The sequence below is a fragment of the Prionailurus viverrinus genome, chromosome E1 (assembly GCF_022837055.1).
Source record: "Prionailurus viverrinus isolate Anna chromosome E1, UM_Priviv_1.0, whole genome shotgun sequence".
NCBI lineage: Eukaryota > Metazoa > Chordata > Mammalia > Carnivora > Felidae > Prionailurus > Prionailurus viverrinus.
The window spans coordinates 11126298-11142876 of NC_062574.1; the positions used below are offsets into that span (position 1 = coordinate 11126298).

Genomic DNA, 16579 nt, shown 5'->3' on the forward strand with positions numbered 1-16579 from the left:
CCTCGATATCCTCATGTGTTGGGTCAGGGCACTGGGCAGCCTAAGCTGGGAAAGCTACCGTTGGTTCCCCTCGGACTCAAGGACCTGCTCCCAGTCACCAGGTACCCTTGGAAAACTATCACCTCTTAGGTCCTGGGGCATCTTTTGTTTAGCATGGGACTAAAGTCTCTCAGGACACGTGGTGGGGGTGCTCACCTTCCTCATCACATCTGCTTTAGCCTCCTTGATTCCTACCCTCATTTCTTAGGAAGAGAGATTCCTTCACTTGGGAGTCAGCTTTCCACATTCCTACATGTCCAACTTGGTTTCCAGGTGGTTCTGACAACCATTTGATCCTCGTGGATCTCCGTTCCAAAGGCACGGATGGTGGCAGGGCCGAGAAGGTACTAGAAGCCTGCTCTATAGCCTGCAACAAGAACACCTGTCCAGGTAAGAATCTTTGCTGGTCTTCTCTTCTGTACCACTCCTGTCTTAGATTTCTTTTGGCCAGAGTTGTAGCCGATGATAGTTTGGCTCTGGGGACAGACATCAAGGGATTTTCAAGGGGCACATACACCGTATGTCATGGGGCAAAATCCTGGCTCTCTTCTGGCCTGCTCCTTCTGACGCAGCTCTAACCCTGCCAGGCACAGAGAGGGAGGGACTGAGGTGGACTGCTCGGAGGGGCTACAGGCATTTGGAGAAGGCAAGCAGGGGCCTCTGGAACAGGCTGGGTTTCTCAGGGGGTTGTAAAAAGAATGTGGGTGATGCATCCCTGACTCACAAGGATGCTAGCCTCCCTTTTGGGAGGTCATGCCACTGAAGGCAACCTCCTTGCTGTTTCCTCACAGTGGCCACAACGTGCGGCCGTCTCCTGTGCCTTTGTGCCCGCCTCTGGCATTTAAATCAGCAGCGCTCTGCTTCCGAGATACAGTGGGCACCCACAGGCCAGTTTTTTGGTCAGCTGTCTTCTTAAATGCACAGGGGTCAGTGGGGAGTTGGGTGCAGCCAAAGGACAGAGCCCGTTTGTCTTGAAGGTGACAAAAGCGCACTGCGGCCCAGCGGACTGCGTCTGGGGACTCCGGCACTGACATCCCGCGGATTTTTGGAAAAAGAGTTCCAAAAAGTGGCCCAGTTCATTCACAGAGGTAAGGAGAAAGGGTTGGAGGTTTGCCACTTTAGACTGTGTGTGTGTGTGTGTGTGTGTAGTTTGTGATTGTGGCTGAGCAGGGCTGAGCGCTGGGGACGAGAGACGGCAAAGATCACTTTAGCAGCCTGAGAGGCTTGTAACTTGTCCTGCCCAAGGAAGGGGGCCACATGAGAATCCTTTCCGAGGGCGACGTGAACACCTAAGGCTGTCACGCCCCCGGGCCTCGGGAGTGTCTCCCGGGCCCAGTGGGGCTGCCGCACTGGCACTGTGAGCCCACAGGGGACCCGTTCTGTCTCTTGCGGGCGCAGGGATAGAACTGACTCTGCAGATTCAGGACGACGTTGGTGCCAGAGCCACCCTGAAGGAGTTCAAGGAGAAACTGGCCGGGGACGAGAAGCACCAAAGGGCCATCAGGGCTCTCAGGGAGGAAGTGGAGAGCTTCGCGGCTCTCTTCCCTCTGCCTGGCCTGCCTGCCTTTTAGAGGAGCTGCCAGCCCCCACCTGCCCGTGGGCACCTGCCCGGCACCCGACTGTCGGGACTGCACAGGGACCGCTTGCTCGAGGACCTGGTGCCCTCGTGGGAGACAGGATAGCTGCACCACACGGGACCAGGCTGGGTCAACTTCATGCCCTCTGAGGGGGTTTCTTTTGGACTTTCCTCACATTATCTCCAGAAATCAAAATTTGTTTAAGACCCATTGTTAATAATTCTGGGGCAGGTTATTAAGGAGTTTAAATTTGATCCTTTCTCTCAGTTCTGGAAAATTGCAATTATTTAGCCTGGGTCCAGGGCAGATGAGTGGAAAGACCCCAGTAGTTGCACTCGCCCTTCTCTGAGTTCCCGGGCTTCCTCCAGACTCTGCAATACAGAAACACCCAAGTTCGGAGCTTCTAAAAGCTGCCTCTTCTTAATGTCTTGTTACGCGGCGGGCTGCTGCAGCACCGATTGATGACCGTTACAAATGAGAAGGCGAATCCTGAAGCTAGGTCCGGACAACCAGTATGGTGGGAGTTTCTCCGTGGCACTCGGTGTCGTGGAAACGGTCTCATTCGCCCCCCACCCCCGGAGGGTACCAGGGCCCATCAGGTGTAAGCACCAGCTGAGGAGAGATGGCTTTCCTTCCCTGTGCCAGATAACCAACTCCCCCCTGTAATCAGGAGACCAAGCGTCACCTTCCCAGAGAAACTTTATTTTTCACAGAGCCAAAGTGCAAAACATAGATGACCATTTTTAATAAGCACAATCGAATGTGTAACCACAGAATGTCTACAAGAATCATAAGAGCTTTAAAAAATACAACCAATTTTTATATTTCAAAAATATCTGAACTCAAATAAATTAATTTCTTAAAAAGTACACTTCTCATACTATTTGTTTGGCATTTACTCCGGTTAAACTCTGGTGCGGCCAGACCCAAGAGCCGGCGTCACACGCGTGTTCGAAGTACTCGCGTGGTGACGACCACAGCTCACGTGGTGGTAGAGGACTCACGTTCACACGCGTGGACAGAGGGACATGCGGTAATAAAATAGCTTTCCCAAATAACAAACACGAATTCATCACAGACTATGCTTTTCACCGCAGTCTTCAAAGGTGGCGCTTATATTAACCCAACCTGTGTAGCCAGCCAGCGTGGGGCAGTCGGTGGGTCCTGCCCGGAAGGCGCCCCTGGGGTCGAGGGTCCAGCACGTTACTGGCATCTATACCAGCACGGGCGGGGACAGCGGCCCCAGACTCCACAGGGTGTGGGTGACACAGCAGTCCCCATATCTCTGCCTCAGTTTGGGAGCCATCATGCTGTCGGGACAGTCTTCCGTTCGGGGGCCTGGCTCCTCCCCCGGCCAGGGCATCTCCAAGACCCTCCTGTGTAGCCTCCACTTTGGAGCCAGATAAGGACTCCCAGGAGGCGTGGGCTCCACACCAGTGGCTTAATTCACTGCAAAGTGCTCGTTCCAACCCCCCCCCCCCCCATCCCTCCTCCTCCCCGCTATGGTCATACCAAACCTGAAAAGAGGAGGCTAGATTAGGTCAGTGCTCACAGCATTCTCCTTTGGGAGCCCAGGAAAACTTGGTGTCTCAGGCCCTATCAGCCGAGACCGGTTTTATTTCCGGCCAGAAGTAGCAATTTGATGCTTTCTCCTTTTTGCAGTCTGCTAATACTGTACCTCTTTTAAAGATTCCAGTTTTGTCACTTTCTGTCACAGTACCGGGGAAAAGCCAGAAAGCTAGTTGGTTTGCTTCTAAAGCACAAACCAAGGCACTTTCTTCCAAGCTTTCTAGGGAGATGGGAAGTAAAACCGGATTGCTGGCTGGGGAGATCAGCTCCTCGGAAGATCGTCCACACTCCCCGACGGGTTCCCTGCCGGCTGAGTGTTACCGCAGAGGAGAAGCTGACCTGCCTTGCAACAGCAGGTCCGGGGAGGTCGGGACATGCGTCTCGCACTGGCAGAAGTGGGCGGTCACCGTGCGTGCCGCTCCCAGCCTCCAGAAACATGTCGTTGAACTGTAGCAGCCCTGGCACTTGGGGTAGAAACTGTTGGACTTCCTAGGATTTGAGCTGGGATATGTCCTTTGAGGTTGAAACTTACAATACCTTGACTATAGCAACGGAGAAGCAAAAAGCTAGATGGGAAATGACAGGTGGGCTGTCGCGGTTCATTTCCAAATTCCAGCGCAATCTGTGTAACTTCAGCCCTTGAGAGTTAATCATGGAAAGGTCACAATTTCTAACACCCCAAGATTCCACCGAATGGAGCAAGGTCCCTAGGGAAATGGTGAGGTGTGAGGCAACAGCTCAGGCCGGAGCGTCCCAAGGGCCACATGTGGGCCTCTAGAAACCACGACTGCGTAACTGCTAACCTTATCAGGCTGCTCTCAACCTGGACTGCTTGAGAAAGGGTGGCTGGGGGCAGGGGAGCGGTAACGGATTGGAAGTGAAGTTGAAATAAACTCAGTTTTGGTGCCTGGGCCTTCAAAATGAGTCAGGACTGACAAAGTCAAGGGGCACGGATGGCCTCTGTTCTCTGCAAAGTGTTTTCAAGATGTTTTATCGGAGGCAAACCTGAAACGAATATTTTTAAAGAGACAGCCCTGTCGCATAGAGCTCCCAGCCTTAAGATTTGCAGACGCGGGACTTCTAGTGGGTTCCGCTTCTCCAAAGTGGAGGGGATCTGAGAAGGGCAGTCCCACAGTCTCAAGTGCCTGCCCACACTGGCTCAGTCCCTCGGCCACTTTAAAATCCCTTTGGAAAGAAACATTCTTGGCATCAAGCAATCCTCGGAAACTGCCACACTGAAAAGCTAGGTTTTTACCAAAATTTAAAACTGGAGTCTAACTACTTGTCAGGGAAGCCAGCTTTCTTTCACGGAGGAACGACTCAAGGGAGACACTCCTCACCCACTCTTTCTGAGGCTGGCCCCAGGACAGGGCACACCCGTTCTGTTCACACCCGACTGGTCTCTTGCCTCAGAATCCTGGGGCCTCTGGAACCATCCTCGAGGCAGAGCTTCCAAGCAAGCACCCTCCAAAGTGACTTCTACTTCAGACTACCGTGTTGCCTGGCCTTAGCTTCTAGAAGGCCAGATGTGACTGACCTTCTGCCTTGATCAGTTTCCCAGGTGACAGCAATGTTAACTGTAGAGTCCGTGATGCTGTGGAACAGGATGAAAAGCAATGGTGGTGCCAACGATCGCTTTCAACTTTGTCAAACGGACCCCACAGACCCTTCTTTCCCTTGGAGATAAAGTGTCGTAAGGTCATGTCCCTGGAGGCCTGAGTAGACAGCAGTGAGCCACCCAGTCAGAAAACAGAGCAGCATCTTGAACACGAGGGACACGGGAGGCGGCAACGAAGAGGGGAGCCCATGGAGAGAAACAGGCATCCTACGCAGCCTTCCCCACATGCAAACACACGCTTGACATTTAAAAGCTGCCAAAACATTCCTGGCGACTCTTCTGTGCGTGAACAAAGTAACGGGCACGGGTACAAAGAACACCCGTGAGATGTAGACAGACCGTCTACCTTAAAAGGTCCTCAGTCCCAGCCTCGGGAGCGAAATCACACACCCTCTGCCAGGAATGTGGACCCTGACCGGAAGCCGGCGGCCAGGAGCCAACGGGCCACATCCTTGTGTGGAGGACCCGGGCGAGGAAGGGGCCACGGGAGGGATGTGACGCAAACCCCCCCTTGGGTTCCTGCCTCCCCTACCTGACCTCGACGGTACGCCACAAAGCTGACAGACCAGTCTCAACAGCAAGACCCCAACTACCCGGAACACGGCACCGGCAGGCGCACACACGCGTGCTCAGGAGCAACCGCCCGTGGCTGGTTCGGGTCTGTTTTATCACAATTTTCTTGGAACGAATTAAAAAGCAGAAATACTAAGAGTTCTTCCTAGTTGGAGAAAGAAAAAAAAGCAGCCATACAAAAAAAAAAAAAAAAGTGTAAAAACTTCAAGGTTGCAAGAAACTCTATCAAGAAACCAACAGCAACTGAGTAAGGAGCCTCAGGGGGGTCATGGTGGGTGAGTCGGGGATTGTCTCCTTCCCTGAAGGGAGGACTCACACAGGACGGGAGTGAGCTGCCGAGAGGTGAATGGAGGCCCGTATGGGGGCGGGAGTGAGCCGCAGTGAGGAGCATGTACTTGGGGGACCCACATGGGGACGGGAGCGAGCTGTGGTGAGGTAAGCACACCTGGGGGACCCGCGCGGGACGGAGTGAACAGTGGTGAGGTGCGTGTATCTGGAGGGCCCGCGTGGGGGCAGGAGTGAGCAGCGGTGAGGTGTGGGTATTCCAGGCCCGCGGGGGACAGATCCACGAAGACAGCCAGCCACACAAGGAGGCTCTCCTCCTTCCTGGGGGAGACCCTGCCCGTGGGTTCTCACCAGCTGGGCTGCCCGCCCGGACCACGCAGCCGGGAGGAACCGCGCCGTCACCGTGCCCACAAGACCCACAAGAGGTAGTGAAGTGGTTGCAAAGGTTTGCTGTGGGTGGGGGACTGGGGTGTGACATCGGCCGAGTGCCAGCATGTCTGCAGACCTTCCCCAAGAGGACAGCGTGGACTCGCTCCCAGAAAGGCTGGTGGGCTGGGCCCCAGAGGCCCGCCGGCTCTTGTCACTTGCACGGGGGCGATGGCACCGTGGCCCCGGGCTCTCCAGCTGCGAGAGCAGTTCTCACTCACAAGCAGGGACTAGCGACTAACGCTAGTCCCTCCTGCTGACCCGGGGGAGCAAGGTACGAGCCCCCCCCCCCCACTCCCCCAGGCACTTCTGTGCCTAGTGGGGAAGCGAGGACCAGACAGGGTGCTGCTCGCTCTGCCTGCAGCCTTGGGGCGCAGGTCACGCGTCTGCCGCCACCCAACTGAGGCACGGCTGCCCCCCCTCCATGTCACTCATTCAGGGGCTTTCTCTGGGATGATGGGCTCTAGGGGGCCGAGTAAAAGACCCTAGCCGGGATCTGAATGGGGCAATGGATGTTCCGTTGTCCAGTTTCCCACCAAACCATTTCAGTTAACGGGGCGCTTCCCTTCATTTTGCTGCCCATGTGTCTGGGAGCTGAATGCGTAGCCTGCTCCTCCCGCGTGGGCTTCACCTTTCCACCCCTCACGCCCCCCACCCCCACCCCCCGCACCATCAAAAGGGCGCTGGCTCTCTTCTGGCCTGGCTACCAGTCCTCAGGGAGCCAAGCGGCCCCCTCCTCGCCAGGGGGGCCGAGAGACCTAGTACCGTCCTTACTGACGCCTTCGGAGAGCCAGGCGCCCGCCTCTGCCAGAGTCCCGACTCCCAAGCCGCCTGAAGCCACGGGGGAACCAGCGCCGCCACCTTGGTTTCCTTCCCACTCAGGTCACCAGCAGCCCAGACGGCTCAGAGGGCCGCCTGCTCGTGCCAACCCCTCCCCTCCCCGTACCCTGAGTCACAGGTCTTGGTCACAGTGGCTGGGACTGACCTCAGATTTTGTACAAAAAGCTGGGGACGTAGTCGAACCTGAGCGTGGGGTGGCCGGTCCCGGGAGGCTCCTGCACGTAGTGCAGCTTCAGCAGCTCAGCCAGGTACTGGACCACCTTCATGTCTTCGTTCACCAGACCCAGGTTCAGCTTCAGGAAGCTCGCCCGGCGGCTGGCCAGCAGTTCCTCGGTCTCCCTGTCGTGGGCAGGCAGGTGCAGGTGGTGGCAGAAGGTGTAGAGGAAGGCCTTGGAGCAGAGCTGGGTGAGCACGCTCTGGACGTGCAGGTAGTAGGTGCTGCCCCGCTTGATGTGAGTGCGGTGGTCGGCCAGCCGGGGCACCAGGGCGCCTCTGTAGAGGGGGCAGCGCAGGGTTTTGCTGTCCAGGTCCAGGATGCTCGTGTAGCGGCTGTAGCGGCTCAGGGTGTGGAGGGTGCCGGCGCCGGCTGGGGACGTCACTCTGGAACACACAGGCCAACGTCAGGAGGAAAGACTCGGGGCGGGGCGGGGGAGTCTTCCCGTTTCCAGGCCGGCTTCCGCCGGCCAATACTCACTAGCTCTTTCTGGAAGGCAAATCTGATCATGATGCTCTTCAAAGGGCTCCTCGCCACCCTCGTGACCGAGTTCAAGTGCCCTGGCATGGCCCACAGGCCCTGCTTCCTGTTGGCCTCTGAGGCCCCATCTGTTACATCCACGACTTCCTTGTGGCCACGCCAAGCTTTCAGAAGGGCCTCAAAATCACCGGCGTTCGTGCTCTGCCCAGAATGCCCTTCCCTTCCATTGTTACTTGGTTTATGGCAATTCAAGCCTTACCCAGCCATCCCTGATCCCCTCCTCTGCTTCCCTGCTTTCTTTGCTTTGTGACCCTGGCCACGTTCCTTAGCCCTTCAGAGCCCCCTCTGTAAAACAGAGATCACTGGTCCTGCCTCAAGCGGTCACCGCAGAGACAAAATGGGCTGTGCTTAGGAGAGTGCCTGGCCCTCAGTATTACCAGCCCAGCAATGATCAGCTTGGGGACTGCCATTTAGCTCTAGTCTCTCCCACTGGACAAGGCTTCTGCAGACCCAGGACCATCTGATTTGGTCTCCTGCCCCACTGCCCACTACTGTGCCCATACATCAGAGGCAGGCAGGGCTTGTTCAGTGAGGGAAGGGGTCAGACTGATCAGCCCTAGTAGCTCTGTACAATCCTCTAGATCAGGGGCGCCTGGGGGGGGCTCAGTCAATTAAGCATCCGACTCTTGGTTTTGGCTCATGATCTCACGGTTTGTGAGTTCGAGCCCTGCGTCGGGCTCTGTGCTGACAGCTCGGAGCCTGGAGCCTGCTTTGGATTCTGTGTCTCCTTCTCTCTCTGCCCCTCCCCAACTTGTGTTCTGTCTCTCTGTGTCTCTCAAAAAATAAACAAATGTAAAAAAAAAAAAAAAAATCCTCTAGTTGAATTTTCCCAGAGAGTCACCCTGCAGTCTGGCAAATGTCTGGCTGACCAGAAATTTCATAGGCAGACACAGTTCTGGAATTCAGGGCTTGTGCCAGACCTGAGATACTGTGGACAAAGGACTGACAATCACTCGGGACCAAGGTAACCTCCTATTTTTTCCTTCCTGGGTGCTGTCATCTTCTCGTGTAGTTAACAGCATCTACTACATACCAGGCAGTGACCTAGGGGCTGAACAGGCAACGAAGAATGAGCCTGGTCAGGCTGGGAAGAAAGCACAGGCACATGGTAGGTACACTGAGTAGAGATGTGGTCTGGGTCTCCACGGGGAGGCCCGGGGCCAGGAACATCCTGGAAGAACGGCCTCGGAGCTGGGCCTTACAAGAAAGGTGGGCTCCGAGAACCTCAGGGGGCATCCAGACCATACAAGAACAGGACCACAGAGACCGGAAAACAGAGCCACATGGGCCATGTGTCGTGAAAACCACGAGGAGAGCAGTGGGTTGGGGACCCCATCACATAGGCGATGAAGAAGCAGGGCTTGCAGGTGGCTCACTGGCTTCTCGGGGACACCGCCTTCTCAGTCCACTCCTGAGGCACCCTTACCTCCCTCGGAAGGCGGCCCAGGCCGCAGGCCAAATGCCTCCTCAACCTTGGCACATCCAGCCCCCCGAGGTTCTGCCGCAGCAGAAAAGCCAGGCCTCGCCCCGTCTTCCTGTTCCTCCATTCCAGCCACCTGTCCTGCTGGAACACCCTGCCTCGGCCCTGCCACTCCCAGGAGCTCTGACACCCCCACACCTACCCCTACCTACAGAGGCACCACTTTTTCAGAAGATGCCGCTCCTTCTAACTCTCCCTCTACCTGTTTCCCACAAAGCTCGTCAGGAGGCGAGCTAGCACGGAAAGAGGCAAGCCCCAGGCCTTTGGTCCTCTGCTCCTCCCACACCTGTCTTAGGTTCATTACCGCCCATCCCAACACCAGAGGCAGCCTCTGGACACATGTGGACACTGAAGCCCAGAGAGGGGCCTGGGCTCACGCAAGGTCCCCCAGCTAGAAAGTGGCTGAGTCAGGATGCAACCAGGGCCTCTACCCGCCCCTCCACGCCCCACAACTAGCACTCTCTCCCGTGAGAACTGAGCTCTGTTTTTCCAACAGTCCAGCGCTTGTTCCTGCTACCTGGAAGCAATACAATTATCCCTCATTTTGATTTCAAATGGGAAACCAACATGAGTTGGTACCCATGAGTATTTACCCATCTCTTTTTTTTTTTTTTTTTAATTTTTTTTTTTCAATGTTTATTTATTTTGGGACAGAGAGAGACAGAGCATGAACGGGGGAGGGGCAGAGAGAGAGGGAGACACAGAATCGGAAGCAGGCTCCAGGCTCTGAGCCATCAGCCCAGAGCCCGACGCGGGGCTCGAACTCACGGACCGCGAGATCGTGACCTGGCTGAAGTCGGACGCTTAACCGACTGCGCCACCCAGGCGCCCCTATTTACCCATCTCTTAAACCCACGTGTGATAGACCTGACAGATGAGCACTTCCAGGCAGAAAGCCCACTTCAGTGGAAAAAAAATCCAAGGGCAGTGAAACCGGCAGTTTTGGGGTAAGAGTCTTTAAAAACAGATTATCATCTGAGCTCATTTTGGCTGGAGTCAAAGCACCTGAGAGGGGACAGACCCTCCTGGGTCAGAGTTCTCGGATTCCAGCTTAACCCAGCACGGCGGGGGAGCAACCCCTGCCATTGCTGAGCAACCCATCCCTGGGCAGGAACTTCATGGCCACTCTTCTATTCCTCCTCTTGAATGCTGGCCCTCAGACGGGCCTCAATCTGTCTCGCGGTTTGAAGACTGCTTCTGCCTGCTGGGCTGACTCACCACCTCTCCGCAACTCTGAGCATGTCCAAGGACAGGCTCCACACGGGGGCTCTGCGACATTCCGGATGTGCGCCTTCCCCACAGCTGCACACGGTAAGCATCTTAAGCCCCACTCACAGATGTGTCCAACAAGCTTTGCGAATGAACGAGAAGAGAAGACTGGCCCAAATTCACACGGTGGACAGTGACAGCATCAGGACCTGAGCTCACAGCGCCCACTGTGTCCCTCCCTGACCACAAGGAACCACGACTCCTCGGGTTTTCATCTCAGAATGAGAATGAGAATTTCATTCTCAGAATTCATACTGGGTCGACTGCTCACCTCCCAGGATTTCTTTGGGTGAGCGGTGGCCAAACCAGTCCCCACTCCCGTGACGTGCCCCCTAAGGAACAAGGCCTCCGACCCCTGCCCACCGTATCTCGTACCAGAGCGGGACCCTCTGGCGGCAGACGCTGCCAATTCCCAGCGTGTGCGCACGCCCAGAAGGTCTGAGAAGCAGAGCAATGGGAGGCACTTCCCCCCTAGGGAATGTCTGCAAAGCTCCCGCCTGTCACTTCTGATGGGTCCCTCGCCTTCGCAGAGGGATGATGAAAGGCTCTAGAGCCTGGCCGGGGAGGGCCACGCTCAGCGGCCGTTGCCTTGGCCCGCCTGCCGTGAGTCGGTACGCGTCCCTGCGAGGTTATCCGAGAAAGGCTCGCAGTGATCAGGTACAGACCAGATGCGACGGGCCCTTCCACACCTGCTCTCACGATGCAGGTCTCGTCAGCTCCGTGTGCAGATACAAACAGGCTCAGAGGTCAGGCTGACAGAGTGGTGACAGAGCTGGGGCTGGCGTGGGGGCCCCATGAAGACAGCGCCTGTCCTATCACGGGGATGCACCATGGCTGACTCACCTTACAATTCTGGCAGTAGGCTGGGTGGCCAGCATTTAATAGCCGCCTATAAACTTTTGGCAAATGGTCATTCAGTGATCCAACCCTCTCATTTGCTCAGGAGGGAACAGAGCCTCGCGTGGAGGAGTGACCTGTGGCTAAATAGTGGTAGGGCCGGCCCGGGACTCAGACCAACTCGAACCCTTTGCACCTCGGGGAGCCCGTCCGCCAGCTACTCTCTTGCACCCACAGACTTCATTACTGGATCACAGCAGGTGTTCCAAGGCAGACCAGCCTAGGCCTCAGAATCCTCAACACAGCACTCCAGCCAGGTACCCAAGAGAGCAGAGCTGGTGTAAGAAATGAACTTCTTTTGCCGTTCTGGCACATTCTAAGGAGGGAATTTCAGGGAAAGCAGAAAGAGCGACACTGTCCTGAACCTGGTCCTGGATAAGCGGGCCGCCAATAGATTGATGTGCGTTTTAGATTCTCCATCTTTAGAGGTGAATGAGTGGAAAGGTCAAAGGTTGGGGTGAAGGGGTCAGCTGGAGAAGAGGTGTGTTTAAGGGACACCGACGCATTATTCCACCAAGACAAGTAGCAAAAACAATCCATGAAAAGTCCTTCCCTTCCTCCAACAGGTGGGTTAAACCCAAGCATAGGGCTGGCATCAGCCGAGGGACGGGATCCCGAGAGGAAGGACAAAGCCCACAAGGGCACCCAGTGCAGCCCTCTAACTCCTGATTCTGCATCCACAAGCAAGGACTCAACTCGGTGGTTTCCTGTGTGGCCCAAGGAGGGGACTGTTCCAGGTGTCTTGGCCATGTCATACCAAGTCCCCATGACACGCTGGCAAGCCCACCCTCCTGGTCACTCAAGCCAAACACCTCAAGCCTTCCCCAAGCACCTCTGTCCCTCATTTCCCACACTTCACTAAACTGCCCCGTTGGTTTTCTTAGAACACACGATGCACTTGCTGTTGGACCTCTCCTCCCTGTTCGGCAAGGCTCTGGCCACCCGTCTCTGCTCCTGAACTACGAAGTCTTCCAGGGCAGCGTCCTTGCTCAGGTACCCCCAGATGGTACCCCAGCACCCGCCAGCATGGCCAACGAGCCAAGTCAAGACGGGGAAACGACGCTTGCTTGAATCTCGGCACCACGACCCTGGGGAAAGCCTAACGCAGCAAGGGTTAGAGCGAGGGCCGGGTTACCTCTGCAAGAGGAGCCAACAGGGCAACTCGGGACACCGGCGACCTCGCTGATACCAAGGACCTCGGCGAAAGGCAAGACGGAAAATCAGAACAAACGGTTGCTGACTGCAGCGGGGCGCAAATTACTTTTGCTCTTTCCATGTGACATGGGAGGTGCAGGCTGCCTGCGTCAGCGCCTCTGTTTTACAGATGTGCAAAGTGGGCCGCTGGGAAGAGGATGAGGGCACACCCTGAGGGAAAGAGACCCTTAAACCAGACAACTTGTCAAGCGGTATTTGGAAAAAAACAAAAGAGTCTACTAAACCTCCAGTAACTTGGAGAAATGAAAGAGCACTCAAACAGAGAAAGTAGGAATTGGGCCTTTCCTTATTATTTAAAAAAAATTTTTTTTAATGTTTATTCATTTTTGAGAGACAGAGAGAGAAAGAGAGAGAGAGAGAGCGCGCGCGCACGAGCAGGGGAGGGGCAGAGAGAGAGGGAGACACAGACTCCGAAGAAGGCTCCAGGCTCTGAGCTGTCAGCGCAGAGCCCGAAGCAGGGCAGGAACTTTCGAACCACCATGAGATCATGACCTGAGGCAAAGTCAGACACTTAACCAACTGAGCCACCCAAGCGCCCCTTGCATTTCCTTATTAAGACAGACTTCTAAGTTGGGGGGGTGGGGAACAGCCTTCTAGGGTGAACAGGACAGTGGAGTAAAAGCCACCGGACCCCTCTGATGTCCCTGTCACCAGTGATGGCTGCCATCTTCTAGGAATACCACAGACCTTTCTCAGAAGCAGGTCTCTCAATCATTTATACCATAGTGTGAATTTGAGAATCACCAAGAGCCTGAGATCTGGAAGTCAGCCGTCCCCCAACGCTTGCTGTATACCAGATGAACTCCATGTCCTACTGAGTCAGAATCTCTTGGGGGATAGGGCCCAGAAATTCACGGTCTAAACAAATTCCCCTAAATAATTCTGACCCGACAGGTTGCAGACCTCAGTTGGCAACCACTTAGGAACCGCAACCCCTCACGGGAGGGACAAGGAAAGAGAAGACCAGAGAAACGGAAGGACGTGCCCAAAGTTACAGAGTGAGTGTTGGGGGTCCGGTCTGGAAGCCAGGTCTCCCGATTCTGGCCCCACCACGCGGACGTGTTAACCTCACCCAGAGGGATGGATGTTCAAAACCTCGTCTCTGACTGGACAGGGCCCTTCCCCACCCCCGGTAAACAGTTACCTCTGCAGGCCGATCAGCTTCCACTTCTGAAAATCTGTGATGTGCAAAGGAGAGGAGACCCAGTGCTTCACCGGTTTGGCGTGACGGCTGTGGTTGGGGACAAAGATGGACAGCGCCGTCACGAGCTTCCTCACTATGGCCTCATCCTCCCCCAGGACCACAAGGGTCCTCCCGCTGAGCAGGGAGTAGATGGCTGGATGGGCAAAGGGGTACTGACGGATGAATTTTAAGGCGTTCTGGCCAGCCCTCTTTTTATGCCTCTCAGAAGAGGGCCCGGTGGGATGAGCAGAGGAGGGAGTCCTGTCTGAGCTGGTGGAGGCTATACTGCTCATATTACTGGTAGTGTCCGAGTAGTTGTCCAGGCTGGTCTTACTGACATCCCGGCTAGCCAGCAGGCGGCTCGGGTCCAGCTCAAAAGCAGGGAAGCCTTCAGAACTGTTGTCTCGGGAAGGGCTGGCGTTTTCCCCCGCAAAGTCCACATGGAACCCCTGGTCTTTCTGCCTGTAGCGCTGCGGGGGGCTGCTCACTACTCCGTCCGGGTCAGAGTGTGTGTGGGCTGGGGTGGAGAGGGGCACCCGCAGACTGTCACTCTCCTTCCCAATGCAGCAGGAGGAGTCCGTTTGGGACAGGGTGTTTTCTAAGCTGCCCTCCTCTGCCTCACCCAGCTCTGGCGGGCTGATGCTCGCCTGGAAGTGGATGGCTCCCTCGCTGTCATCTGCGTACGATTCTTCTTCGTTAATGGCACTTGGGTAGCTGGCCTTAAAGTCATCAGGGATGAGGGCCTCAGAGGGGCAGGTGCTGAGGACTTCGATGCTGTCCTCGCTGATGGTCCTGTGGCTGACTGCTTTGCTCCGGACCACCTGGGGGCTCAATGGCACCGTGAGGCTGGCCTGGCTGTCAGACTTAGACAGCACAGAGGTGGACTTCTCCGTGCCCAGAACCTCGATGCTTTCGCCACTGCTGATGCTCCCTTTCATATCCATATCCAGGCAGTCCAAGTTTTCCTGGGGGTCAAAACTGCTCAGTTCTGTCACCTCCACTTCCTTGTACTCCTCATCTCCAAGTTCCTGCTCCATCTTGATCGGCACAGACTCCACACTGGACTTGTAAGAACCAACGCTGACGAACACTTGAGGAATCGGACACTCGTCCAGAGACCTGGAAGGCGGCCTGCCTGGACTGGGCTTAGGGGGCGCGCTCTCTTGCTTCTCTACCATCCGGTCGTCCACCTCCACAAAATCTTCAAAGAGGAAGTTTGTTATGTGCTGTTGTTTCAGAAGCGCTCTGTCAATCTGGCTGGTCAGGAGGTAGCACAGGTCTCCTCTGAACATGTGCTCTATGTGGCTGAGCTGAGCCAGGGTCTGGGTGAAATACTCCGTGTCACAGAGCTCTTCCAAGGTCTTCAACTTCTTGTCAAAACACTTGGTGGACTTTGCTTTGATGAGCTTGGGGGTGTAGGCAGGTCTGCAGGTGTAAAGGTCCGCGTCAGCCGGCTCATCAGGGTTAGAGGTAGTGGCTACCTGGTCGGCCTGATCCTGCGCGTGCTCTGTCTCCGCAGAACACAAGGCAGACCCCTTCGACTTCCGGTGAGGGTATGAGCGGATCTGCTTCAGCAGATCTTGATGTTCAATTATGGACTTCTCTACACTGGCCAGCTCGTTGGCTTTCTCAATTGCCTGAGATGAGTAAAAGCCCTTGTCGTTGGCCTTCTTCTGGATCTCCGTTTCGGTGTGCAGCACTGTCCTGGTGTAATCCAAGTCTTTCAGCTTTTTTTCAAGTTCTCCCGCAAATGCCTGCCTGTTGCCCGTCTTCAAGCACTCAGAAGCTTTGGAAAACTCGGCTGAGAGCTCCTGAAACTGCTGCATGATTTTGTGCTGGTCCGCTGAGATATAAGCCATGCAAAAGGGCCTCACAAAGCCCCGGGCCTCCAGGTCGTACAGGGTAAGGTGGTGCACGTACGCAAAGGCTCCCTCCTTGGAGTCTCCCAGCACCACCTTGGAGTCCTCCACAAAGTTCAGCTTGGGGTAGGCGGAACCCGGGGGATGGCCCACAAAGGAGGCCTGGTAATCCACAGACATGATCCGCAAGGAGAAGTAATTGAGATCAAAAGTACCAAAAACTTTGGTGTCATTGGGGATGGTCAGCAAGGGTTGGGGTCCCACCTGCTCGGAGAACTCGGAAATAAGGATGAAGTCCCGAGAGAACTTGGCCCCGGACAGTTTGGACCATGGGTTGGCTCCTTGGCTGGCGAAGGGGAAGAGTGGCACCGAGTACTCCTCGGGCAAGGCGGGCTCATTGTAAGGCTCCTCCTCGTACTCCTCCTCTTTGGTGAAGGCCACCACGTCAGGGGCGCTGATCATATTTCCAGATGTATGGAGAGAACATTGAGAAGAAGTGAGAAAGAATGCGGGGTAATCAATGCAGGGAAGCCATGCCTCTGGAAGAGGAAGCAAAGTCCTTGCGGTCTTCTTTGCGCCCTCAGGGGTACTAGGCTGTCTCTCGCACACTCAAGGCTCGAACTCCCACAATCCCGTCAGAGACACAGCTAACTCTTCCAGAGCCCCGAGGGGCCTCATCAACTCCGCACGTCCAGAAGACCGGGTAGGCGGGTTACCCTCCTCCTCCTCCTCCTCCTCTGGCGAGGGCGTCCGGCGCAGGACACCTGCAGCGAGGTCACTCGCACACCCGAACCCACCGCGACAGCAACAGCCCAGCCCTGAACCGGTGCCTAACGCGGGACTACGGGCCGCCGCAGGGGCCAGTCAAGCGCTGCCGCCCCCACGGCCCGAGGGCAGAAACCGTCGCGGCTCCTTGGACGCCACAACCAGGAGCAGGCTACCGCGGCGCCGCCATCTTGGCATCACATGACTCGCGGTGTCTTGCACCGCGTGAC

The 16579-nt window shown here is 55.9% G+C and overlaps 2 protein-coding genes across 6 annotated transcripts in view; one reads left to right on the forward strand and one right to left on the reverse strand.

Annotated features, from left to right (window-relative positions):
• Window positions 1-5323, forward strand: part of SHMT1 (serine hydroxymethyltransferase 1) — a 39481-nt gene extending 34158 nt beyond the window's left edge. For 4 of the 5 annotated variants that reach the window (XM_047833581.1, XM_047833578.1, XM_047833577.1 and 1 more), the window contains exons 10-12: window positions 313-429; window positions 1017-1127; window positions 1438-2485. In XM_047833581.1, coding sequence (XP_047689537.1) covers window positions 313-429; window positions 1017-1127; window positions 1438-1610 — 401 coding nt within the window. In that variant the 3' untranslated portion in view covers window positions 1611-2485. Of the gene's footprint in view, window positions 1-312; window positions 430-1016; window positions 1128-1437; window positions 2486-3401 lie in introns of those variants that run through there. The other variant, XM_047833582.1, reaches the window with a different exon arrangement.
• A 148-nt stretch (window positions 5324-5471) lies between these two features.
• SMCR8 (SMCR8-C9orf72 complex subunit) lies at window positions 5472-16567 on the reverse strand. Its single transcript, XM_047833576.1, has 2 exons — window positions 13687-16567; window positions 5472-7527 (listed from the first exon to the last, which is right to left on the reverse strand). The coding sequence occupies exons 1-2, from the start codon at window positions 16044-16046 to the stop codon at window positions 7074-7076; spliced, it is 2814 nt and encodes a 937-aa protein (XP_047689532.1). The 5' UTR covers window positions 16047-16567; the 3' UTR covers window positions 5472-7073.
• Window positions 16568-16579: the final 12 nt, after the last annotated feature.